The following is a 26,542-nucleotide window of genomic DNA, read 5'->3' as shown; positions in this document are numbered from 1 at the left end:
TTTAAATATAGCAGACAGGTCTAGAAGAAGCCCTAAATCTTTCTATTAGTTTTTCTTACATCCATTTTTATTGTTTTGTTTGTTGCATCCCCAAGCTTAAAACTGGTGGTGAGGGTGCTTGAACTAAAGCTCATTTGATGAGCTTTAGATAAAATGCCCCTGCTGCTAGTCTAAGCATGAGGACACTGATACACAAGACACAGGAGGCTGCTGGAGGACAGCAATTGCCACATTGGAGCAGCCTCTGCACTTGTGTATAGGTGCCCCTCATGTGACCGTGGACGTGTTATTTGGGCCGTGGTCACATTACATTTGTAGCACTGTGTACACCTCTACCTTCAGCTCTACAGAAAGTCAGCGGGTATACATTCATGCTATGTAGTGTCACAAAAATGGCGGATGCACTAGAAAAGTGTACCTGTTTCAAAGAAGAACTTTTCTGTAGCACCACATGTACCACATGGACAGCTGCATATAGTGATACAGGGAGTCTCTTGGACCCTAGCATCCCACTGTGCTCTGCTCTCCCCACTTCCCTTTCAAAGCGAGGATGGAGAGAAACCTATTGGGTCCGTGACAGTCTCTTGGGGCAAGCTTTGCTCTGCCACTGCTCTGGTCACTAGTGAGCTGGGAGGAGCATGCTGTCAGACAAACCTATCACCACTCTGGGCAATGAAACTGTGGCTGTCAAAAAAAGCCTGTCCTCTCCCCTGCTGGGGAAGGGGAACTGGGTAGATTGTCATTGACAGGGTCCCCTGAGGAGGCACGGGAACAAAGGAACAGTTTTTTATCACCCCCTGAAGTAGATATTAGGAGAATTCGTAGCACTGACCTGAATGTGTGAACATCCCATGACGCACTATTTCTGTAGTACTACAAAAAGCACTCTACAAATTAACATGTGTCTAAGGCTTTAGTTTTCCTACACAATCAAAAATAATAGCAATTTCCTACTTCACAGAGATATTATGGGAATAAATATATTAAAGACTGGGAGAAGCTCAGACAGTAAATAGTGAAAGGAATATAAGTACTATAAATAGATATACATTTAATCTCTTTGTTGGGTACAGGAACACCTGCTTTTTTGGCCCTCAAAGTTAATTTCAGGCTTTAATATTAGTAGTGATCCAGCTACATTTCTGAGCCATGCACATAACTCAGATAGTTGACCATTTGTGTGCTAATATTTACCTTCACAATTAATTCCAAGTACAGTCCTTAACTAAACCCTGTATACTCCAGTTTGGAAACCTGAGCTCTAGTTTTCCAGAAAAACATATTCTTGTATCCAAAGCATATTCGTGTATCCTGGTAAGACTACGGATGGTCTAGAGCAGGGCTTGAATTACACTTCAACTCTTTGAGGCGGGGGATCTGCTACAGTGGCAACCAGAAGGAGCTGCCACTGCTGCTACCACCTGCGCTGTTTAGAAAGGTGTAGGGCGGCCAGAAGCTGACAGCTCATGAGGGGGTTCTTGTCTCTTATGGGGGGGTCATCCCTCTCAAGCTTCTCTATAATTTGAACCCTGGTTTAGAGGTAATAGTATAATATAGTATTATATATAATAATTGCATCAGAATGTTTCAAAAGCCATGGATTTCTTAGGATGATATCTTTTATTTGACCAACTGTATAGAGTTAGACTTAGACAAGCTTTCAAATGCAAGTCATTCTTCATCAGGTCTGAGCAATGAGAACCAAGACAGCATAGTAAAAGAAACAGTTGTAAGAGAGGGGAAAAGACTCTTAGGGATAGCAGACAAACTCTTAGCAGAAGAAAAGTACCTGATTGCTGATTACTGGAGGCATTTACACATGCCATTAAGGCAACGTTATAAACTCCAATGCAGTTCGCGCCAGTCAGCTGCTCTGGGGCACAGGTATAGGTAGTGATGCTTTACTGCAGTGCTAATTAATCAACTCTACAGTAAAGCGCTTGAGTAGATGCACCCACTTAGCCCCTCCTCTTTTTTGATAGGTTTTGTATTTCTCACCTTTCATATTTGGGAAGAATTCAGGGATCAGGTAGGTTACAATGAACCATAAAACCAATATCAGTGTTAAGTGAAGTTGTGGTGGGTGAGGATAATGTGGAGGATTTGTGCAACTTGCTGGAAATCTGAGTGTAGTCCATGTTCTTCTAAGTATTTCAGGCAACTGTGCCTTCATAGTGTGGGACATTAGTATACAGGCTGGTGACATTCATGCTGGCAAATATGACTTTCTTGGGGAGGTGGTTGATGTTCTGGATTCTGTTGAGGAACTCTGGTGAGTTGTATAAAACTTGCTCTTTGATTGACAAGTGGTTTCAGGCTAGTTTCTGTGAATCCTGATAGCTCTCCAGTGAGGGTACCCCAGTTTGATATGGTGGGTCTGCCAGGGTTATCTTGTTTGTGGTTCTTTGGGTGCACAGAGGAGTTCCTGGGACAGGAGAGTTGGGAATAAGCGGAAGCAGAAGCAGGGGGTTAGACCCGATGATCTACCATGGGGTGGGCAAAATACGGCCCATGGGTCGGATGTGGCCTGCTAAGCACTTTCTTCCAGCTTGCAGAGCCCCTTCAAAGCCCATGTAATGGTGGCTGCCTCTCTAAAAGCCTCCAGCAGTACTAGCCGCTGGCTGCAGCACCTCAGGCTGTTTCCTTGGGTTCTGGCTGTGAGGCAGCTAACCCTGACCTCAGCCTGCCCCAGCTGGCCTCGTCCCGCCCCTGGCTCAGGCCAGGTTTGCAGCTTGAGGGGCGGGGGCTGGGCCAGAACCTGTGGCGCCGGTGAGGGGAAACAGTGTCTGGGCCGGGTTCTGCTTTGCTGCACGGGACTGGAAAGGGCCCTGCCCTGCAGGTAAGCCCAAGAAAGCGGCTCCTGGGCAGGCTTTCCCCGTGCTGTGTCGCTCGGGCCGTGCAGGGTTGGGCTAGGCCTGCACTGGGGAGGAGAAGCAGCAGCTGGGCCGCAGCTCCAGCCCAGTGAGCACCTGGAAGGAGGTGGCGGCGGAGCCGTGTGCCGCTTGGGACAGAGTGAGCCCAGCTGAAGCGGCAGGGGCTCAGCAGCACTTTCCCTCTGCCTGCACCAGTCAGTCCCGAGCGGCACACGGCTCCGCCGCCGCTTCTGCTGGCCGGTGCAGCCCCAGCCAGGCCAGTCCCGTCTGGCCAAGCATGCAGCTGAAGCCAGCTTCCCACATGCTGCTGGGGAACTGAGGAGGCCGGCCGGGTCAGCACCGGCCAGCAGAACCGGCGGCAGAGCCATGTGCCACTCGGGACTGACCGGTGCAGGCAGGGGAAAGTACAGCTGAGCTTCTGCCGCTCCGGCCGGGCTTGTCCCATCCCAAACACCACACAGCTGCGCTGCCGGTGCAAACCCAGCCGGGCTCCTCCCGTCCCCAGCAGCACGTGAGGAGCTGGCTTAGCCACATGCTGCTGGGGATGGGAGGAGCCTGGCTGGGTTGGCACTGGCCGGCAGAAGCAGCGGCAGAGCCTTCTTTTGGACCAGCTGACACAGGTAGGGCAAAAGTTCTGGGGGAGGTCTGATGCCCTTAAAACCCCACTGCTGGGGCAGGGTGTTAGAGGGGTCACAACCCCTTGCTACCTGGTAAGTTGTGCAAAAGGAGGGACAAAGGTCAGAGGCTAGGGGGTGGGGCTTCTGGTGGCAAAGGTCAGGGGTCAAGGGATGGGATGGCCAGTCCCAAGATGGGGACCAGGGGGTGGGGCAACTGAAGGGGTGGGGCTACTTATGTGGGCCTTGACAGCTTGCCAAAACTCATCAAGTGGCTCTCCACCCAAAATAAATGCCCACCCCGACCTACCAGGTCCCTTCCAACTCTAGAAATCTATGAAAATGTTGCTCTCTGACCTCCTCTGTGGGCATTCTGCACTCTGCTATAAGGAAAAAGAGATGCTAATTAAAAACAAGGAATTCATAGCATACTCAGAGACCATGTCCAGTTGTACAGGCATGTGCAGTTTGTTACTAAAATGAAATTAGTAACATTTAACCGCTTAAAACCAGTTTTGAGGACTGATTCTCAAACTTTTTTCCTTGTCGGGTTTTCCAGCCTTTCTATATCTACTCAGGATCTCTCTCTCCCATTGATTAAAAAGGGTAAGTCCCGTTTGCTCTCCTGGGATTTATGGCTCAGCTTGTATACTTGCATTCTAGTCATAATGGGAACTTCCGTCTCATAGATTCATGATTTAGCCCTCCAAGGAGCAGTGGAAGAAAATGAACAAAAGACATTTTGCTTTTCCTTCCTTCCCTGACTCTCCGTTTCTCTTAAATCATATCATCTGGCATTTCCTCCCTCTACTCAGAGCATAGAAGTCACAGGATTTGTGAAGTCCCTTCCCACCCAACTCTTGACTGTGGGACAAACTACTATCCCTAATGGTAAGAATTGCTGTTGTCTGCCAGTCTTTCCAATGGCCTATCATTTAACATAGCAGCTCTCCATGTTCCCAATTAAATTGATTAAACTGTCTCCATTTATTTCATATAACCAGATGCAAAACAATCCCCAAGTATAAAAGCCACTGGTCATTTTTTATTTAACATAAACATTTTGAAACTTGTGACTTCAATAAACTGTGACCCTTGTGCAAATGACTGTCACTTTTTGCTTCCTCCTTGACCTTTGTCTTCTCCGTGACCTTACCAAATTCCCTTTTCACTCCTAGATATTGATGAGTGCACCACTGGGAAAGCTATTTGCTCTTATAACCGCAGATGTGTCAACACTTTCGGAAGCTACTATTGCAAGTGCCAGATTGGTTATGAACTGAAATATGCCAATGGCCGTTATGGCTGTATAGGTAAGATGTAGGAATTGGATTTGCTTGTCTTTTCCCCTTCCTACAACATACATTTTTCCTGTCATTGCTTTACATATATTGGCTTCTGTTTGGAAGAATGGCTCAAAAAAAAAATTTGTTTGAAGTCTCCTTGGGATACTGAGTAGTTTGTATATATAGCCTGATGACAGATAAGCTACATTTACTAATATCAGTAATGATTTACAATAGGACCTGCAATGCTTGTGTCTTATCTTGCCAAGACCTCATTAGGCACTTCATAAAAGATGTTCAGTAGTTTGTAGTGCAGTCTGCAATGACAAGGAAACAAATGACTGCAAGGGAGCATTCAGATCGATTTAAGGATGCTATTTGAAAAGTTATTTGTATTCTCCTGGCATACAATGCATGGTATACAACCATATTTACATAGTCATGTTTTGATCTAACCAGTGAAGTGAATCCTGATGTCGCTGCCTGTTTATAACGAGGTGTATATGTAGCACAGGCAAGAAAAAAAATAGCTGCCTGGAAATTACAGGTTCTAATTATTTTGCAGATCCATTTAGTATCCAGGTACCATCTCTGAAGCTCCTACACACGTCAAATGCAAAAACAGATGAAACTAATATCCCTCATTGCATTTCATTAACTAGTACCTCCCACTGACCCCCAGGATTTTTTTAAAAAGGGCAAAAGTTTAGTTGTTAGAGCAGGCATTGTAAAACATTGCTCTAATAATGCTGTACGCAAGGGCCAGAGGGAACTGGATTAACAGGAAATCCATACAAGAGAATACTCATGTTTTGTTTTGGGATATTGTTAAAGCAGATCAGGAGGCTGAAGTCTGGGTTATACTTCTGCTGTACTCAATCCTGCAAGAGAATTGAAACTGAAAAAATAGCCTATAGTTTCAGATATATATGTGTGCATAGGAGAAAATGATGAGGTTTAATGGGCCTGGTTAATAGTTAGAACTCTGTCAAACTTGTAAATCTGAATCTCACTGGCACTAACTTTTGAGGTGGAGGTCTCTTTGCTCGTTTCCTTTATCAGCTATTAATAAATCATGGTTAAATAAAATATGAATGGGTGTAAAACTTTGGCTGTGGTCACACGGCTTTAAATTATTTTAAAAGGAGAGAGCGAGGGGCTTGCCCTTTGATAACATGCATCAGCTGTTCTGATGTAACTATCTGTCTGTGCCTATATGGATATATATGAGTTAAAGCACAACTGTGAACTTGAACAGAAGAAGATTAAAATTACAGCATATTTGCTCAACTTCTACCGGTGTCAGAGCAGATGGAAATAATAGTTATGTTGGAACATCTTATGACAGCATAATTTAATACTGGCATAACTTTTACATGTGTGCACAAGGTTTGCATAAGAACTCAGCTCCCTCATGTGGGTTGTAATGAGAAAAGCCCTTGTGCCACTCTGTAAAATCAAGTGAAGCAGAGAAAATAAAAGTTACTGTCGTTGCTTAAACATGCTGATATCAGTTTAATATAGTGGATTTTACTGAATGTTTTCCTAATAATTTTATTTTTTTTACTATAGCTACATATCTATGCTTGGCATTTTACAAACACAAGGACATGAGGTAGCTTCTGTATAGTCTTACAGTCTCAAGGCACAGTTCTGCGATTGTGACTTTCAACATGGTTGATGTTAGACTTAGTGGTGCTGTGAGGCAAATTGGGAACTAAGAAACTGCGTATAATCACTGCCGTACTTATTCTCTTAGCAGAACAATACTTAGAGTCTAAAGGTGCTTGTTTATGCAGCAGAGGTTTAATTTTCCCTGAATTTAAACCTTGGATTCAATTAGGGAGCACTAAACCCTGTTGCATGTATGTGGGTGAAGGGGCCCAAACCTTTTTTTTTTTTTTTTTCTCCCAGCCTACCTGCCTCTGCTGCAGTGACGGGGCAGGGGGAGAGGGGGTAGCTGCTGGTAGGCTGAGCAGTCCCTGAGCTGCATGGGGCCCAGTGCTTCCTTCCGCAGCAGTAGTGCACCCTGGGACTGCCCAAGCCAGGCGCCAGCGAGTAAGTGCCACCTGGGGGATGCTGCCACCGTGGAGGGAAGGACTAGGGTCCCCTGCAGCTCAGGGACTACGCAGCCTGCCAGCAGCTTGCCTCCCCTCCCTGACTGCGGGAGAGGCAGGTAGGATCCACTACCCCATGCACCATCCCAACCACCTGGGACCGTCCAAGAACAGCTGACTTGCCCCTGGGCAAGGTGGCAGAAGGGCAGCTGGGTGTGCTGGCAGCAGAAGAAGGCAGTGGAGATTGTGCATGGGGTGCTGAAAGCCCACCAAGCATGAGCTTCCCTAAGTGTGTCAGCTTCCTGTGTCCCGTGCACTTTTGCACTTTGTTAGGTAGCAAACTAAAACACATCAGAAGGAATTTACCTTGCTACATTACAAGTCATTTAAAGCTGAATACACCACCAAGCATATAAATAGCAACACCATTAAAGCGATGCAAAAGGGCATTTAAGCTGCCTTAAAGGCCAATTTTGTGGTATATACAAGGTTCTGAATTCTGCTCTCACTGATACCATTAACCAAAAGCTGCTCGTGACTTTACATGGAGTAGGGTCAAGCTCAAAGGTGATTTCATTCCTGGGTGGGTCTCAAGGCCATTTATTCTGTTGTCGTGGCTGGTTTCAAGATGGTCTTGATCTAATAGTAATGCTAAAACTAGCCAAAAGGACACAAAAAACACAGGTGGGTTGTTATGAAACTGGTTCCAATATAGTGGTTTTTTTCAGTAAATGATTCTTTTTCCTAGATATAAATGAATGTGCTGCAGATACACACAAGTGCAACCTTCATGCAGAGTGCCTCAATACTCAGGGATCCTTCAAGTGCAAATGTAAGCAGGGCTATAGAGGAAATGGACTTGAATGTTCTGGTAAGTAATGGTTGAGCACAAGAGGTATACAATCTCTTTTCAAGCAACTGATAGTTTCTAGAACTTTTTCTAACAAAGGTCTATATGATCAAGCCTGTGATTCTCAGCCTATAGTAGTTCAAATCCCCATTGAATCCATATATATGTGAAGTAGTGTAATGAAGTGTGGGGGACAACCAGGGCACCAGCTGTGTTACTGGACCAGCCACTACTGTGCCACCAGCAGTTCAGCCAGTGACACTGCCCTGCCTATGCACCACTGTGCCCAGGGCACTCGGGCATCACACTGCACCTTGTGGGGGGGGGGGGGGTGCGTGTGTGTATTATATGACTCTTTTTATGTATAATACTACTAATAATCTATTGACCTAATTCTGTTCCATTACACCAGTGCTACTCCTCTAATACCTGGGAGCCACAGTGGAGAGCAGAATTTGGTCTGATCTATTTTCTGTCTGTTCATTTAAAAAAAAAAAGCCTAATTTTCCTCAGAGTGTGAGACTGGTCCTGGGGAGAACTATCCAGTCCTTTCCAGAAAAGCTGCAAGCAAGCTCAGGAAAAACTAGGATGGGGAAAAAGGATTGACTTTTGTGTTAAACAATTGCCACTTATAGTCAGTCCTCTGAATATTGTGGACATTCTCTGAAGATGTGTTTGCTTACTACTAAATGAAAATGAGCTTCCCTTCTGTCCACACACACAGTGTGCAGTCAGTCCTTTTACTCTTTAGTCACTAAGATATGTTATAGGTATTCTTATTAATAATCCTGAGATGTGCTGTGATATTATATTGTGTCCAACATCTAATTCCTGTAAGTGTTACCTAAAAGCCTTCCAGTAATACATTAATGCAGAATAATTAGCATGTGTTATGTTCTAGGTGCTTTACAGACATACTGATTTTTATTTCATGCACCAGAATCCTTATTTCATGTAAGTCAGAATTTGCTAAGTTCAATTGGGACCTGGAGGGGGTGGCAGCAGCTCCCTTTGAAGTCACTGGTACCAACTCCAAGGGGAACTGCACCCACTATTTGCCCGCAGCCTAATAATTTCTTAATGTTAAAATGGTTATTATGGTGTACAGCCTTGGAAAACTGTATTTAGTTCCAATGAGTATGGTACACTAACAAAATCAAAACTAGATAACATGTTAATATTCTCCCTTCCCGTCATCATGAATTGATGTACCTTTCCATCAAGTAAACGCAAGTCTGACTTGTGCCACATGAAACTGATTTACACTGACAGAATGAAGCAAAAAATCTGATTTTGGTCATATTGATTTGGATTAAGAGCATGTTGGCAACAAGTCAAAAATTTGTGTAAACAATTTATGTTTATCCATTGAAACTTGTAGCAAAACATATTGAGCTCTCTTTGTGGTTGACAGCTGTACATGTTTGCCTTTTTGCTGCAAATTAAGAGATTTACATTACAACATGTTGTCTACCTCAAAGTCAAATCAAGATGCAGCTTCACACCTGCTATGAAATGCAAGCTCGCACATTCAGTTAATCATGCAAGTCAAGTTTATCAGAGATGAGAAGCAGGGCAAGTGGCAACTATGATGGGTAATGCTCTATGAACTTTTATTGATTAAAATTGTCTCTACTACCTGTCATAATCCTGGGCATGTTAAAGCAATCTAAATACAGGGACAAAAGGAAATGAATACCTTTGCATGAGGAACTATTTACATGGATAATTGGGTTTTTGACTAAATGAAGCTTTTCATGAAATAGGCCTGTTTTCCATTGGAGAATGTTGAGTTTTCTTTCAAAACTGAACACCTGAAAACCTTTTAGCCAAACTCTAATATATTTATTACAAATTTTCTGTCTCTGGGGCATTATAGGCCAGGTGCCTCATTCCCATCGTATTTATGAATCAGCAGGTTCCTGGCCAGATTATACCTCCCAGGATGCACTGGAACAGCTAATTGATAGGCAAGTCTGTCGTGTATTGACGTACGCTGACTCAGTTTAATGTTGCATTAAACTGAAAAGAAACCAAACAGAAAGTTTAAATTAAAAAATGCTAAAAGGTTTCATTTTTTATGATAAATTTCGTAACAAAAAAAATATTTTTTCAATGATAAGTTTAAAATTTCAAAATGGAAATAATCTCTTTTTTGGATCAGTCTAAGTGAAAGGTATTATTGCTTAAACATGAATATTTCAAATGTAAACCTGCCTTCTATTGCACTTTTTAAAAGTTACTTAAATTAGAACAAGTTTAATATATTTGTGGAGAGACCATGACATATTCAAAAAGAGCTAGTCCTATAAAATCATCAGTATAGGAGGGAAAAAGTTCTACGAGATCATCTGCTCCAACTCCTTGCCAGTTTGAGAGCCTTTACTACAAAACTCTCATGTTCTGTCTTTATTGAAGATTATTAATCTAGAAAACAGAATAAGAGGCACACTAATTACATTTACAAATTATATTAAATGCAGAAGAGACAGGAACGAAAGAAAGAAACAATACAAATAAAACTATAGAAATTAAAAGCCTGCAGAGAAAGTACCAAAATAAAGGTGCCAGTGGAAAAATGTATGCAACTATAGTTAAAGAAACATATATTCAAGATAAGGAAATTTTAGAAATCATGATGCTAAGAGAGACTTGGGTAACAGTTGAGAGTAAAGTAGATTAACAGTCCTAAATGCTCTTTGGTGAAATCTTAACTCTGTTAAAATCAATGGGAGTTTTGAAGATGACTTCCCCTTTTTTATAGTACACAAGAAAGATCTGGAAGTGGCAGCTGCTCTGTATTCATTCTTTCCAACTCAGCTTCTCATCCTAATCATAAGCCACCCAGTGCCAACCTATTTCCTTAGTCTTCTAAGGCTACACAAAACCATGGACAAAAAGGACCCACTTTTAGGTATTATCTATCACTGGTATAGTGTAACAGAGAGCCGAAGGCTTCTGGTACCTTAAGGGTTGAACAAGCAGCAGAGAGAGCCTCAGGCAGGGAAAGCTGCCTATTATGGGCTGCTAAGGGACAGGTACTGGGGGGTTTGCTTGATGTCAGCACCTACCAGAGTCTTGCGTAGAAGCACAGCAAGATCCAGCAGCAATATGTCCCCCTGAGGCTGAGTCTGCAAGCTGAATCAAGAAACGTACAGCAGCTCAGGGAGGCATATGGCCAGCAGGGGGCATGGCCAGGGCGGTATATAAACACAGGCCCTGAGCCAGAAGGGGCAGTCTGGCTTTGGAGGCTCCTGGCGTCTAGAGGAACTGGAGCTGGCTTTAGGCCCTAATAGACAGTCTCCCTTCCAATCAAACAATTGCATCAAAGGCATTGTGGGCAAGTGAGGGGGAGGGCACCCTAAATCTGGAGCCAGGGTAAGGGTTGCATGGCCACTAGGGGATGTGCCGGCCACCCCTGGAGCACAAACCCAGATATATATGGTTGCTTGTAGGACCGTTTTGTTTTATTCTTTCTGATTGAAATAATTAACATGACTTGAAAAAAACCTGATACATTTTTAAGTAGTGATGATTATGAACACAAAATATCAAAGAACAACAGACGGTAATCCGCATGCTTCCAGGCAGGAGGTGTTTCAAGACTGGCAGGGGAAAATGAATTTGTTTTCATTGTTTTAAAATGTCAGTATGACCCACAAATAATGCATTAATATTTGTTAATAATGCATGTAGGATTATATAGTGAGTTTTTCTAAAGATTTCAAATTCTTAGGCTTAGCATCTTGTATACTGCTCTTTCCCATAATGTCCATAGGTGGAAGTTGGCAAACTCTGACTTCTGTACATCTTGTATGTGACATTTTCGATGTCTTGGGAAGGAGTCCTCAAGCTGTGATTGACAGTGAAAGAAAAGAAACGTTAATAGACCTTGGGCTACCTAACAGCAGACATATTGGAAAGAGGGTTGCTGATTTCATCTCCAAAATCTGTCTATAGCACAGTATCCATCCACCCATGATGACAGTATGAAAACATGCAGGTTTTCATGACATGATAACAAACCAAAATCTGCAGGCCTGTGTGGACTGTTCACTTTCAGTCCTATATTTTTTCATATCTTCAGGCTGGTTTGCTTAACACAAGGCTGTTTTTTGGACACTACAGTGTTGGACTGTACAAATTTTTCATTTGAATAGGAAGACTTCAAAGGAAAAAACTGAAAGCAGATGTTCAGGTTTGCTAGGCAGTCAGCCTTGGCTTGAAACGTCCACAGCCTCTTTATTAAAAGCCTGAAGTTTCATGTTACTGATTGTCAAGGGGAAATATGTTGGGAATGGGGTTTTCCTGATAATTTTTCTTTTTGTGTTCTGAGTAAAGAGTTCATGAACCACATCGACAAGATAATACAATATATTCTTCATAACACCATCCTCCAGAGGGAAGGCTCACTAAGCAGCACATTAGCAAAATCTTGATGTGCAGGCACCTGGCAAACTAGCCCAAAAGCATTATTCAAAGGGAAAAAAATAAAATGTGCAATTTTGATTTATTTTTATTGGCACAGGCTTGCTGTATAACCTGCAGCTGCAGCCTTGTAAAATCTGAACAGCTCAAAGCAGTCTGTCTTGGTGTGCTCAATGGCTTCAGAGGGATTCTTGACTAAAAATAAAAGTAGCCACTTACGGTTTAAGGAATGTGGGGCAAATTCAAACTAATAGCAACTTGGTAAATGAGAGCAAATGTAATCTCGGGAATTTTCTCCTCTTCCTAAATTACACAGCTAATGATTTTATTTGATTTGATTTTTTTTTTTTAATTTTATTTCATTTTATTACACTTCTCTTCATTGGTGATGTTTCTGGTACTCCCATATATATAAAATTAGACACACAGACACAAGCAAAGAAAAAGATGCCCTTACTGCCAGCTCAAAAATTAACTTAAAAATCATGGCAAAGCTAAAACAGTAACACATTCCTCTCTAGCTACATAACAGCAAAGCAACAGAACATGGAGGGAAAGCCTTACATTGCAGGATATTTCATTGTCAGTTACTTTTGCCCTCCCCAAATGCTGTTCAAAATTCAATTATAAAAGCCATTTTAAAAGTCTACTGACCCACTGATATGAGTAGTCTATATGCAAGGAAGTATTCTTCTCTAAGGGCCTTAGATTTGCTCAGGTCTTGTTAGCATCTGGGGATGACCATGAAAATATGTCCTACGCTTCAGTTTGAGAGGTGGGTCCTTAATAGCCCAGTAGCCCATGACATAAAAATAATACCTGACCCTCCAATCTTTGTTCCTAACCCAGATTCTAACTATAGTCACTAGTACAGCTGATGCTTAAAAATCTTTTTTTTCCCCCCCTTCATTCAGCCTTGCCAAAAATAAGTTGCGTGTCTTACTTGGGAACGTGTGGTATGTGAGAAAATACTATCATTCCTTTTAATACATCCTAGGATGACATCTGCCCTTTTTTTGTAACTGTATCACATTGGGACTCATATTCAATTTGTGACCTGCTAAAAGTCCCAGCCCCATAGGTCTGTTTCCGCAATATTGCTTCAAAAATTCCCCATTTTCTTGTTGTATATTTTATTTTGTGGCAATCTCAAGCGTGGAGGGAAGAGGGGAACTCTCAGATTTTTCACCACCTCTTTGGAGCACAAAGAGCAGAGGTAAGCACAGAGAATGAGGAGTGAGTGTTTCAGCGGCAGTCTAAAGATCAATGTGGAGTATAGATACATGCTTTGATGAGCTTTCTGAAATATTAACTGCCTATCTGAACTTTCTGAGATTCACTCTTGATTGCAGCAATTAATCCTAAACGGATTAATTTCTTTCCCTCTTCCCCAAAGGATATGTCCTCATTCATGCAGGAATTAATTCAGGGAAGTCCTAAGGCCTGTGTTATGAAGGAGAAGCCTTGATCACAATGGTCCCTTCTGGTTCTGTAATCCATGAATCTGTAATTAAACAATAGGAGATGGTTGTATGTATTGTGGGTCTAGTTCACTGTTAGTGTATGCAGATTTAGCTCCACATGCAGTTGCACTTGTATATGATAGAAAAGAATTTGGCCACCCAGCATCTTAAAAGATTTTGCATCCTTAGTTGAAAAGTCCTATAGTCCTTGAGTGGACTGGTAACATTCAAATATTTGTTTTATATTTCATTGTTGGTTCTAGTTATTCCTGAAAATTCACTGAAGGAAATTCCGAGAATCCCTGGAGTCATCAAGGACACAATCAAGAAACTCCTTTCACGCAAAAACAGTGTGAAAAAACATGAAGAAATTAAGAATGTGATCCCAGAACCAGCTCCCAAGCTGCACCTGCAGTCACTGGACTACGAAGGTGGTGTTTACATTGGTGGAGCCCAGGATGAAAAAAAAGAAAGTGAAGATGCTAGAGAAGAGGAAGAAGTAGATGAGGCAGAGGAAGAAGAACAAGAAGGGTTTGAAAACCAGATTGGTCAAGATCAAAGCCTAAGAGGAGATGTCTTTCGTAAGTGTCACCATCATTTCTGTTTCAGGAAAAAAAATTGATTTTTCAAGCAAAAGGATATATTCACACTGAGAAATAGGAGTCAAATATTAGATGTATTTTTTCTATGTTTACTTGAAGAGAAGAACAATAAGCTTAGTACATAGTGTAAAAATTGATTAAAGCCTTCTAATCTTCTGTGTAGAGTATCTGACAACTGTTTCATCCTTTAGCAGAGATATAAGCTAATAGTGATGATGATATTCTGTAAGTTACACTAGAAGCCCGTTGGTACCTAGATACTACAGGGATGGATGCTCTAAAATGCCAAAGGAATAGATAACATTAAAAATAGACCAGACTGACTGCAGCAATGTATTCTCAAGGGCTAGGAGGAGGGGAAATAAGAGTTGACAAAAAATGAATTCGCATTGTTTTATTGATCCATTTCTTGAGCAGAGATGCTTCCCAAAGCCATACAGTATAATTACTTCAAGGAGTAGCCAAAAAGACCTAGCTATTGTTCCTGGCAAAGAGGCAGTTGTACTGTTTTATAAACAATAAGATGTAAATTAACTTTGTCTCAGGTTCATCATCCTAGATGGGGAGTATGCATCTTTCGAAGAATAAAAATGGGTTTGCGTCATTATGCTTCAGACCATAAAGCTTATTCAGCATAAATAGTTCTTATTTATATCACTATCATTTAAAATCATTAGCTTTGCATGACAGTTTATTATCTCTTTAGTCTAAATGTACAAGTTTATTAGAAGACTGTTCATGGGCTGAGAGGTAGTTTCAATAAGAAGCTACTTGCATTTCTAATACCAGTGGTGTGTAGGGAAGATATATACAGATATGGTCAGCAGACTCTCAAAGGGCTCAGTTCAGTTGCTGCCTTGGGAAACATTATTTCTCCTATCACTACTGTTTAAAGGAGTTTTTAGTTCATTTTTAAATAATATTGTAATAATACCTATAGCTCAGTTAAACGTTCTTCAGACTGACAGCTAAATAAACAGGTACAATGAAAATTATAACTTGCTCTTAAGTTATCCATGTGTGGAGATATAGTAAGCAATCTGTCATGTTGATTTAAAAAGATATGTGTATGATTCATCATAAGATTAAAGGAAATGTATCCAGTTTAGCCAGAACTGGAATTGTTGCTACTTATATCAAAATAATCCATTCAAATATTTTTTCAGTAAAAAGCCATTTTTACTATGCTGTTGTATTACCAAAGCAATAAAGCCAAGCACAAATGAGTTTATTAACCCAGAATACATTTGAGAATACTGCTTGCTGAAGGTACTAGTCTTCTAAAATTTGCCTTTGTCAAGGTTTAGTGGCATTTGCACTATTTCAGCTCTGTCAGAGGCTATAACTCAAATATTATTGCCCAGACTTATGGATAGAAGTTAATGTGAAGTGTGGAGTCAGAAGTTCAACATTTCTATCCATCAAATAGTAATTGCATTAAGTTCTTGTGATATCTTTCAACCAACAATATCAAAATACTTTGAAGATCTGGGACTTCGGTCTCCCTACCTTCTAAAGTATTTTGAAGATCTGGGCTTATTGGACTCTAAGCTCTTTTTTTTTTAATCCAGGACCCAGTATACCTAGTTCTTCCTCTGAGGGGTCCATATGGGCCTAGTGGTGGTATCCACTTTTAGCATACAAACCTAATGGCAGGTAGAAGACCTGGGTAATAGGCTCTTCTAAGTTGACAGAGATTCAAAACATATATTTCCCACATGTCAGGAGAGTCCCTAATCACTAGGCTCCAGTGTTGGGGGAAGCCTCTGGGATAGAAAGGTTCCTCTTGCTCCAGTGGGTGTTGTGGCTGTAGATCTCCCAGCTAGGATGTGGTTTAGGAGCTAGACTCATGGCAGGAGCAGAGAAAGCATCACAGAGCATAAACATCCACCCCAATAAAGCATCAGTGTAATACCACCTTTTGTTGTGCTACTGATTTTCCATTTATGTGGTGTAACAAAGGGTGATGATGTCTGTCTGATTAGCATTTGTTTTGTCATAAAAAATATGAGGCAGCACAATGAGATATCAGGTGACATCTGTTTCCACCCCTGGAGCTATGTTTAGGACACAGGTAGGTACGGCAATTCATGCTAACAAGAAGTATGATGGACCCTGTGACCCCACCAAGGGTTGATTGTGGGAGTCCTCCCAGTGGTGGGACCAGACTCTATGGTGGGAAGGTTTCTCTTGTTCCAGTTGTTGTTATGGCAGTTGGGGATCTGGCTCAGCTTAGGGACAAGGTTTGGGAGCTCTCTAAGTTAGTTCCTATGGTCAGGCTGGGGTCTCCTGCCTAGGGCTGGGGTTGGGGTTGGGGTTGGGGTTGGGGCTGGGGCTGTTGCAGTAGCCCAAGCTAGGTTTAGGGTTAAGGTACAGTTAAAGTTGGAGGATCATAAAGGGTTGGAGCTTTCCAGCTGGGGGTGATGGGACTCCTGGGGCTATGTTTAGGACACAGGTGGGTAAGGCAGTCTATGCTGATATTAAATAGAACAAACCCTGAGCTCCCCCATCTAGGGTTGGGGGTGGGGAGACTCCCAGTGATCAAGTCTATAAATGTCATACCTAAAATTTAGTTTTTAGATGCTTTGTTATAAAAAAAAAAAAAAAATGAACACGGTGATGAATAAATTTTATAAAGCCCTGATGTGTCAACATTCTATGCTGCATACTTAACTTTAATCCTTTTTGCAATCCAAATTAAGCACCTACTTAAATGTTTTGCTGGATTGCAACCTTGCTCATTTTTTGTTTCAAACCTTTACCACCTCTCCTTTTTTATTGTAGTCAATAGCAAAATTAGCAGGACTAATTTGAACTCTCATATAGCACTAGATGTGTGAAAATATGTAAATAAGCATGTTTGCTGGTGGTATATAAAGAAAGTGAATATACAGAATAATCAGTTTCAGTATCTTTACACCACAACAGACATTCTGAATTTATTTTGTCAGAGAAAGGAGTTGCATGTTGAAGAAATAGGATACATTTTTCCTTAATTGTGGAAGTTCTTTGTTTCTCCTGCTTTCTGTAATGGCCTTAATGTTCTTTTCAGGCAACATCTTGCTTTTTTAAAGTTGTACCTTACCTCAGGCTTTGTCTTACACCCTTACCTCTCCAGCTGTCACGTTATTTACTTAGTATCATTTTGGGTACTATCCATGTTGATGCCTACAGTAGCTCCAATTTTGGATGTACCATGCCTGGTAACTGCAAAATTCTGATTCAGAAAACAGGTCTAGGTGCCCAGGCTCTTAATACATGGCACCTCTGAATAGTGGTAAGAAACTATGTTCTCATTTCTACTCCCTGAATCACTTGTATTTTTCATTAGGCAATCTGCCGCCCTGACCCCTTAGCCTGGGAAGTCTGCTGCTTCCCAGGGGCAAGAAGCAGAAATAGTCCTGGGACCAGAATCCAGATCTCCCTGTTTGCTGCTAAACTCCCTGACCACGAAGGCTAGGGACAGACTTTACATATAAACCGGTTTAACAGATTTCATAGACATTAGGGCTGGAAGGGACCTCGGAAGATCATCGAGTCCAGCCCCCCTTCCCAAAGGGCAGGAAGTCAGCTGGGGTCATAGGATCCCAGAAAGATCAGCATCCAATTTGCTCTTGAAGGTGTTCAATGTAGGTGCTTGAGCCACCTCTGATGGCAGGCTGTTCCAGACTTTGGGGGCTCGGACAGTAAAGAAGTTCTTCCTTTTGTCCAGCCTGAAACGGTCTTGCAGTCATTTATAACTGTTCAACCTTGTCATCCCTTGGGGCACTCTGGTGAACAAACGTTCCCCCAGATACTGGTGGTCATCCCTAATAAATTTATAGGTAGCCATCAGATCACCCCTGAGCCTGTGCTTTTCCAGGCTAAATTGCCTCATGGCGCTCAGCCTGTCATCGTAAGGTCTGTTTTCCTGACTTCAGATCATGCACATGGCTCTTCTCTGGATTCTCTCAAGCTTCTCCACATCCTTTTTGAATTGTGGAGCCCAAAACTGGATGTAGTACTCCAGCTGTGGCCTCACCAAGGCCGAGTACAAGGGGAGAATGACGTCCCGGGATTTGCTTGAGAAGCATCTATGGCTGCAAGCCAGCATTTTGCTCGCTTTACTAGCCGCAGCATCACATTGCAGGCTCATGTTCATCTTGTGGTCAGTCATGACCCCCAAGTCTCTTTCTTCCGTAGTGTTAGCCAGTGTAGCACTGCCGAGCCTATAAGGATGCTGCAGGTTTTTCCTCCCAAGGTGGAGAACCTTGCATTTTTCGGTGTTGGTTCTTGTCCGCCCATTTGCTGAGCCTGTCCAGATCAGCCTGGATCACCCACCTGTCCTCTGGTGTGGGTGCTTTGCCCCAGAGTTTGGTGTCATTGGCGAACTTAGCCAGTCCGCTTCTGACTCCAGTGTCCACATCATTAATGAAGATGTTGAACCATATGGGTCCAAGGACAGAGCCTTGGGGGACCCCACTGGTCACAGGGCATCATGATGATTGACTGCCATCAATTACCACCCTCTGGGTCTGACCACGGAGCCAATTTCCCAGCCAGCAGATCATGGTGGACCCAAGGCCACAATTGGCCAGTTTCACCAAGGGATGATCATGGGATACCAGATCATCGGCTTTTTTGAAGTCAAGATATATGACATCAAGCTCTTCTCCCTTGTCCAGGTGATAGGTCACCTAGTTGTAGAAGGAAATGAAATTGGTCAAGCAAGACCTACCCGCAACAAACCTGTGCTGGCTATCCCAGGGCTGGGGCAGAGGTCGGTTCCCTTAAATGCCTTGGCTTGCTGGCTTTGCAAGAGTTGCTCAGTGGGCCAGCAGTGATGGTAGTTCCCCCATCTCCCCGGGGGCTTAGTTTAAAGCCTGGTGGAACAGGTCAGCCAGTCTGGCTGAGAAGAGCCTCCTCCCCAGGGGAGAGAGGTGGAGGCCATCTCTTCCCAGCAGCTCACTGCCTCTCTTGCCAAAGAGTGGGCTGTGGTCATGGAAGCCAAAGCCTTCCTGATGACACCAGTGCCTCAGTCTTTGGTTAACTACCTGGCTCCTCCTCTCCCTCCTCAGCCCATACCCCGAGACTGGGAGGATTGAAGAGAACACCACCTGTGCCCCCAGACCCTTTAGCTCTGCTCCCAAATCCCTGTAGCACCTCATGACCCGGCTGGGAGCGCTCCGAGCTGTGTCATTGGTGCCCACATGAATAAGGAGCATGGGATAGTGGTCTGTGGGCTGCAGGAGCTTAGGGATCTTCTTCACAATGTCCCAGATTCGGGCCCCTGGGAAGCAGCAGACTTCCCAGGCTAAGGGGTCAGGGCAGCAGATTACCTCCTCAGTGCCCTTCAGGATGGAGTCTCCTACAACTAACACTTTATGTTTTGTCTTGGGGAGAGCAGAGGAGGTAGCTGCAGTTGAGCCTGTGTTGCCTGTGGGAGCTGGCAACTCAGCAGGCTCTGCTGGAACAGCAAGAGGTGCATAGCTGTTGCTAAGCTCCAGTGGGTCAAGGTCCTTGGTGCGGTGGGCCTTAGGGCCCTTGACCAGCTTGGTCCATGCCCTGACTGGACAGAGTGGGAGGTCCCGGAGTCCTCCTTAGTCGCGAAGGGAGACGGTGCTCTCCCCTCCAGCTCCCGGGGGAGAAGGGCCTGGCAGTAGGAGTCTACCTCCTGCTCACAGTCCCTGATAGCACGCAGTCTCTGGACTGTGGCCTGGAGCTCCTCCTGCTTGTTTGCCAGAGACCCCAAAAGGGAGCAGACCCCACAAGGAGAGGTGGCCATGCTCCCAGGCTCCAGAGCCTGAAAAAGGGAAAGGCAGCCCCTGCAGTTGAGAGCCAGGGGCTCTGTCTGCGTGGAGCCCGGAACCTTGGGCTCCATTTGGGTGGCCGTCTGAGGTGCCCGGGGGGTGGGGCCCGCAGACACCGAGGGGACCCTCGGGGTGTGGCACGTGCCCATCTGCATCATGCCGTTGGTGGGCTGGCTACGGCCGGGACTGTCTACCCTGGGGAGCTCGCAGGCAGGGCCTCAGGCCCTCCCGTGCACCCTCCTGCATGAACTCCACACTAACTCATGTGCCAGCAGATAAGCACGCCTGTTTGCGCAGCCTGTTCACACGGCTCCAGTCGCGTGGCTCCCTGGGGGTCTGGGCGAAGTAGGGGCCTGGGCGGGGCAAGACCAGGCCCGGCTCCCACTCAGCCGCTTCCTCCCACTCTCTAGAGGTTAACCCCCTCCCACCGCGGGCCCTGCTTATCTCTGGCTGTGCTGGGTGTGGGCAGGGGGCTCCGTGGCTGCTGGGGAGTCTCCAGGGGGCTTCAGGGGAGCAGGGGCACTGCAGGCTTTCACCTGTGCATCTCTCACTGCTCCCAGAACCTGAGTGATCAGAAACTGGTTTAAACCTGTAACATAACAGATGCTCAGTGCACATGAACCAGTTTGAAAATGGCCAAAACTGGTGTGAGATAACCCTGGTTGAATGTAATATCAGACTGATTTGGCTGAAACTGGTTTATGCAATGTCTGTCCTAGACCCGTTGCTGTTTTAAGATAAACCAGACACCCCCAGCATCCCAGCATACTCTCTCTGCTGAATGGGGCTCTCTGCTAGGGCCGGTCCCTGCTCTCTAGCCAGAACAGGGACTGGCCCTAGCAGAGACACAAGAAGGCATTAAGGCAAAGTGGTCAGGGAGGATGTTAATTCTTCCCTCCTTTCCTTCTTGCCCCACTGCAGCTGAGGGAGCAGAGGGGATGGGGCTGCAGTGGTGGCATACCCCAACTGCAGGGAAGGGACAGAGGGAGGAATTAACTCTTCTCCCTGCCCCCTTCACCTTAACTGGGACATGCTGGGTTGGTTGTTTCACAGGGTGGTGAAGGGGGCTCTGTTCTATGCTGGAGGGGGACTCTTCCCCTTCCTTTTCCTCCCAGGGTGGGAGGACTCTGTGAGCGGCTGGATAGGGAGTATTCCTCCTCCTCCCCTTCCCCTCTGCTGCCCCAGGGCTACAAGGGGTGGGGGTTGGGGGTCCATGCAGTGCTGCCTAGCCCCAGAGTGAGGGTGGGTGGAAGGGGAAGGCTCTGTTCCATGCTGGGGGGAACTCAGGAACTATTCCCTCTCCTCCCCCTCCTCCTCCTCCCCCTCCCCCTCTTCCTCCTCTCCCCGGTGGGGCAGCGGGAGCATGGAGCTCAACTGGGCAAGGTGTAAGTGTGCAGGTGGGGGGGTGTAGGGACCCCCACACACTCCCCCCATGGTGTGCAGCCCTCACTGCCTGGCAGCAGCAGCAGGCGGGGACGTCAAGGCAATTGTACTTGACACAGACATGGCTCCAGCCAGCACTGCACGCTGGGGAGGGAGCAGAGCTTGCCTTATCTCTGAGGCTCTGCTCCCTCCATCTGTAGCTCCAACCCTGGCAGCAGGGGAAGCCCCACACTAGAGCCCCTTCGCTGCTGTCTGCACAGTGCTTGCTCTCTGCCGGTAGTGGAGGAAGAGTTCCCATCTGGGGCTGGGCAGCATCCCCCTCCCCACCCTGCAGTGATGAGGGAGAAGCAGGGGGAAGAGTCCCTCTCTGGGGCCAGGCAGCCTCACAGAGCTCCCTCCCCACCCCACAGTGGCAGCAGGGGAGGAGGAGGAAGAAGAGCTCCCCCAGCACCGAACAGGGCCCCCCTCCTGGCCCCATAGGGGTGGGGGAGAGGCAGGAGGAAGAGTTCCCCTTTGGGGCTGGGCAGCCTTGCATGCCTGGATTTCTTCCGGCTGTAGGCATGTCCCAAACGTGTCTACTTGCAAACTGGTTCATTCTATGCAGGTTAGACTAACCTGCAAAGATTGAATCGGTTCAGGCTCAGGCTTTTTGAATGTCTGTCCCTAGCCTAACTGTCCTACAGACTTATACCCCATCTTCTTCTTTTCTCTTCTTTTGGGTCCATTACTTTGAATTTTTGTTGTACAATAGTCTGGCTTCAACAGCAAGACTGGAGCGTGTTCCTCAAGTCAGCCCACTCTATAACGTAATGACTAGGAGTAGCATAACTGAGGGGGAGATGACATGCTAGGGCAATGCCGTTGAAGGGGGAAGGGGGACCATCACTGCAGCTGGAGGCTGGGCACACTACTTCCACTGGGAGTAAAGCAACTGGCATTGTCACATGCACTGCCAATGCCCAGGGCACAGAGCTGCCCTGTTATGTCTCTGTTGGTTAGGGCACTGTCAAAACACTCTCAAGAGACGTGTGTGTTTGAATCCTCTCAGGCTGGAAAATGCCTGAAACCCAAGTCTCTTTAGGTAGCTGCTTTAACCGTTACACATTATCTGAATGTGGATCGTGGGGGCGTTTCCTCCTGTTTTTGAATGAAAGTGACTGTAACTGCTGGTTTGCACTGAAATCAATGCTGTTGTGCACTAGATATGCTTGGAGAATGCCTATCAGATTGGTTGGTACTGCTTGCTCTACATTGTCTCTGCATGCTAACAGAGCTTAAGTGGGATTTAGTTGCCTGTCTGATCAGACTCTTCTGAGAGTGCCTAGAAATCTACATTAGGCATAGACATCCTTAATTAACTTTTGTGGTTCCTAGAGGGGAGATAATCTGAATCACTTTTTTTTGCAGCTGAGGTGCCTAATTTCTTCCTGAGGCCTTTGTCAGGCCAGATCTGGTCATTTGAAAAACTTTAATTCCTGATCTCATGGGATGCATTGGTGTTTCTGTCAATTGACTTATTAAGTCTCTTCTTTCTACTTACAAGGAGTCACAATTTACAAGATATGTGTGCATTTATGTAAATAAACCATTTTGGTTTTGGAAGTCCATTCAAAAATTAATTTCCTCCTTTTGCTGTTTGCAAGCTGTGTTAATATTTGATTAGCAATAATTCCTTTACCAGACCTCATGAACTCATCTGTGTATCTCCCCAGCGTTCTCTAATAGTATCTAAGAAACCTTGCCTGTTACATTGTTGAAGTCTGCATCATTCACCTTCTTGGAAACAGGAGGATAATTAACATGAAAAAATTGATATGTCACACTTTTCATCAGATCTAACTAGGGTTTAAATGTAGATACAGTAGGTTATTTGTATGCATCATAGGTCAGTTGTGTAATATGTTTGTAAGGAGGAGTGGAGAAATAAAATGCAAAGAAATATTGTTTGGAGATGGAAATGATTAAAATGAGCCATGCTAGTTATCTCCAGGTATGTTAAATATTGGGCCTTGACAGTAGCGGTACATAGAGAATGGGACTGGGTATTGTAGGAAGAGAAAGGGTAGGATGCTTGAATCCTGACCTGGAGAACTGCTAGAGAAGACACTAAACCCATCCTTTTTATAGTTATGTGTTCTTCATTTTCTGACCAACTTGAAGCCTCTGGGTCTGATTTACAGAAGTATTGGGTATTATAGCTGAAGAGAAATGAGTGGGAGCTGAGCTAGTAACACATAACATGATAGACAGTGTTCAATGCTCTGAAAGATCAGATCCTAGTCGTCTTAAATCAGCAGACAAAATTAGTGGTAATTATTGACATCAATTTATCTGTGCCTCAAGTTCTCCATCTGTAAAATAAGGATCACAATATTTCCTATCACAGCAGAAATATGAATATATGATATAAAGCTTCTCATTACTTAGCACTGTTCATTGTATGCACCAAAGGAGGCATTAATCAATGGGGAAAACTGGTATATGATCATGTAATTAAAGACTGAATCATACACACAAGGGGCAAACTAAAAATGTACAAGCCAGAAAATTCTGGCAATTCCTATCTTCTGAGTGCTGGATTTTTACAAAAGGAATAATCTTCCTCTAACCTTTTTAGTAGGGAATCAGTTGTGATAGCCAGAGATACTGGGTTTCTCTGATTTTAAAAAAAAAGTTTTAGTAGAACTGTTTGTCTGTTCCATTCTACAGAAATGGCCATTTCCTTTAACCATGACGTACTAAGAAGAATGTCTTTGATGCTATGACACTGATGTGAATGTAGTTATATCCTGTAAGACCAGGGGCAGTACTCAGGAATGGTGTGGCATTTTAAAAATGTCATGAATAGTGACAAGACTAGCCTAGGTGGCAGGGGGTGCAGTAATTAAATTTAAATTGGAGCCACTCCAAGAGTAGGTCTCATTAAAGCACCGGGAGTGTCTTATGTATTCAGTGTCTAAATCTTTAGTTTAGTTTAGTTTAATTGTATTTATTTAATGAGCTTCAGCTAAAGTGCTCTTGCTGCCATTTTGAAACATGGGGATGCTGAATACACAAGACGCAGAAGCTGCTGGAGCATGCTAATTAGCTCGATTAATTGATTAATTGTGTGAATCATGCATTAGATCCCATTGCACCTTTACCTGCGCACAGAGGGGAACCAAAAGACACATTTCTTCCTGCTCTGTTAAATATAGGGCAGTGCTTTTATTCTGCCATGCAATTATTCTTTCAGTCCAGTCGCTTCTGTAAAAGTTCATTACAGTTCAACAGATGATTAATCTATAGACCTGTATAGATTAATCAAGTCTGCTCCGATGCGTTGTAATGACAGTGTCCCCTCAGGTGTAAGCCACCTGTGTGACCAGGTCACTTAAGCCCAGATCCTCAAAGGTACAGAGGCACCTAAGTCTTAATGATTTCTATAGGACAGTTTCAGCTCCTATTGAAATTAATGGCAGATAGTTCTCATTGAGGATCTTGCCTCAGTTTACTGAGTGTAAAATTGGGTTAATAAGCTTTTTCTACCTTACCAGAACATTGTACGGGTAACTCTATTTAAGAATAGGATGCATTCAGATACAGATATACTTTGAATAAGGGGTGAAGGGTGTTTGTAGATGTCCTGTGAATGAATGTATGCTGACACCAGAAAAATATGTTGCATCTGTTCAGAAAACAGCAGTTTCCTCCTTATCCCAGAGTTGGCAACCAGGCAAGATTGAAGGAAAATTACCCTCGCATGGCTGCAGCTATGGCACAAGTTTTCTGTTTGTATGAAAGTTTAGCAATGATCTTTTTGCCTCACTTTGTTACCTGCTCTCATGTGTCTGAAAGTCATACCATTTTTCATAAGACACCTGACAGAAGGAGAATGAGCTTGAATATAATACTCGGCACTGAAAACAGAATATAGACTCTGATACAGTTTGTCTCATTGCTATTCTTTATTTACCAAACAGCAATTCACTTGGAGCATTTACAGCACACAGTTACACCCGCACGTGCATCTCCCCAAGGAATTCAAGGGTGATTCAGTAACTCGGTAAAGAAATCATTCTGGCAGTTGCTGTCTTTAGTTAAGTCGCTCCACTCTTCTTGGAGCAGCTCATATATAAGTAACTTTCTCTGTTTGGCATGTGTTCTTGAGTCTCAGCCCCTTTCTCTAATAGTGAGTCCAGATATTTGCAATGTCAATACATTTTTTGCAGACTTTACAATGACTCTCTGTGCACTTATTCTAAGTGAAGAAACAGAAATGTGTGTGCATGTGCGTGTGTGTGTGTGTGTATTAATCCTTGCCTGAGGTAAGATTATTATCCAAGTGATTTAAGCAGTAGTTTTTGTGAGGGGAATGCTTCAGATTCAACAAGAGAAGACAAGCTCTTGGCAATCCATCAGACAGCACGTAGCATTTAAAGGGTCCCTTTTTTTCTGTTCAGTTCAGCACCTCTCTGACTTCCTTTAGGCCTTTCTGCATGTATGTTTGCTAAGATAAGCATGGACCTATGCAGGACAATTTTTGTCAATTTGGTTACTGTCTTCGAAGTGTTTGCAGCCAAATCATGTCACTGACTCTGTCTCCCACAGTTTATGGGCATCTTTACACATGCAAGGAGTGGGGGAGCATTTTAATTAGAGCAGCTCTTGGGAGCTGCTCTAATTAAAGTACCCACAGCATCTAATGTATGCAGTATCCCATGCTTTAAAATAGCAGTGGGGGTACTTTGACTAAAGCTCATTCGACAAGCTTTAGTTAAAGCGCTCCCACCACCATTTTGAAGTGCAGGGATGCTGAATACACATGATGGCAAGGCTGCTGGAGCATGCTAACTAGCAAGCTCCAGCAGGCTTGATTACTCAAGTCTGCTCCAATACATGCTAATTAACATGCATCAGAGCAGGTTTCAGGGACTTGTGGCGGTCCCCTATGGCTGTTTGCACACTTAAAAAAAACCAGACAAATCCTGCATTTTCCCAGAAGCAGCAGCGTGTTACTTCACCCTGGCTCTGTAGCATCTGTATAGATTAGGCACTTCAGTGCCCTTTTTACTGGTTTTATCTAATAGCTGAGTCGATCAGCTATTGGATAAAAGCACCAAAAAGCCCACTAAAGCACCTGATCTATACAAATGTCAGGTAAGCTGGATCCAACTAACAGACTGACTCTTCTGGTCATATCCTGGGCTCAGCACAG

General features: G+C 44.1%; 1 protein-coding gene across 3 annotated transcripts in view; it reads left to right on the top strand.

Annotated features, from left to right (window-relative positions):
* Window positions 1-26,542, top strand: part of EGFL6 (EGF like domain multiple 6) — a 72,277-nt gene that overhangs the window by 33,604 nt on the left and 12,131 nt on the right. For all 3 annotated transcript variants that reach the window (XM_090063490.1, XM_090063507.1, XM_090063498.1), the window contains exons 6-8: window positions 4,666-4,800; window positions 7,579-7,701; window positions 13,835-14,152. In XM_090063490.1, the coding sequence (XP_089919616.1) occupies window positions 4,666-4,800; window positions 7,579-7,701; window positions 13,835-14,152 (576 nt within the window). The remainder of the gene's footprint in view (window positions 1-4,665; window positions 4,801-7,578; window positions 7,702-13,834; window positions 14,153-26,542) is intronic.

Source organism: Crocodylus siamensis, chromosome 1 (genome assembly GCF_052110815.1).
Source record: "Crocodylus siamensis isolate JL-2025a chromosome 1, ASM5211081v1, whole genome shotgun sequence".
Taxonomy (NCBI): Eukaryota; Metazoa; Chordata; order Crocodylia; family Crocodylidae; genus Crocodylus; species Crocodylus siamensis.
The sequence above is the reverse complement of the archived record's forward strand: the minus strand, read 5'-3'. Positions and strand labels throughout refer to the sequence as shown.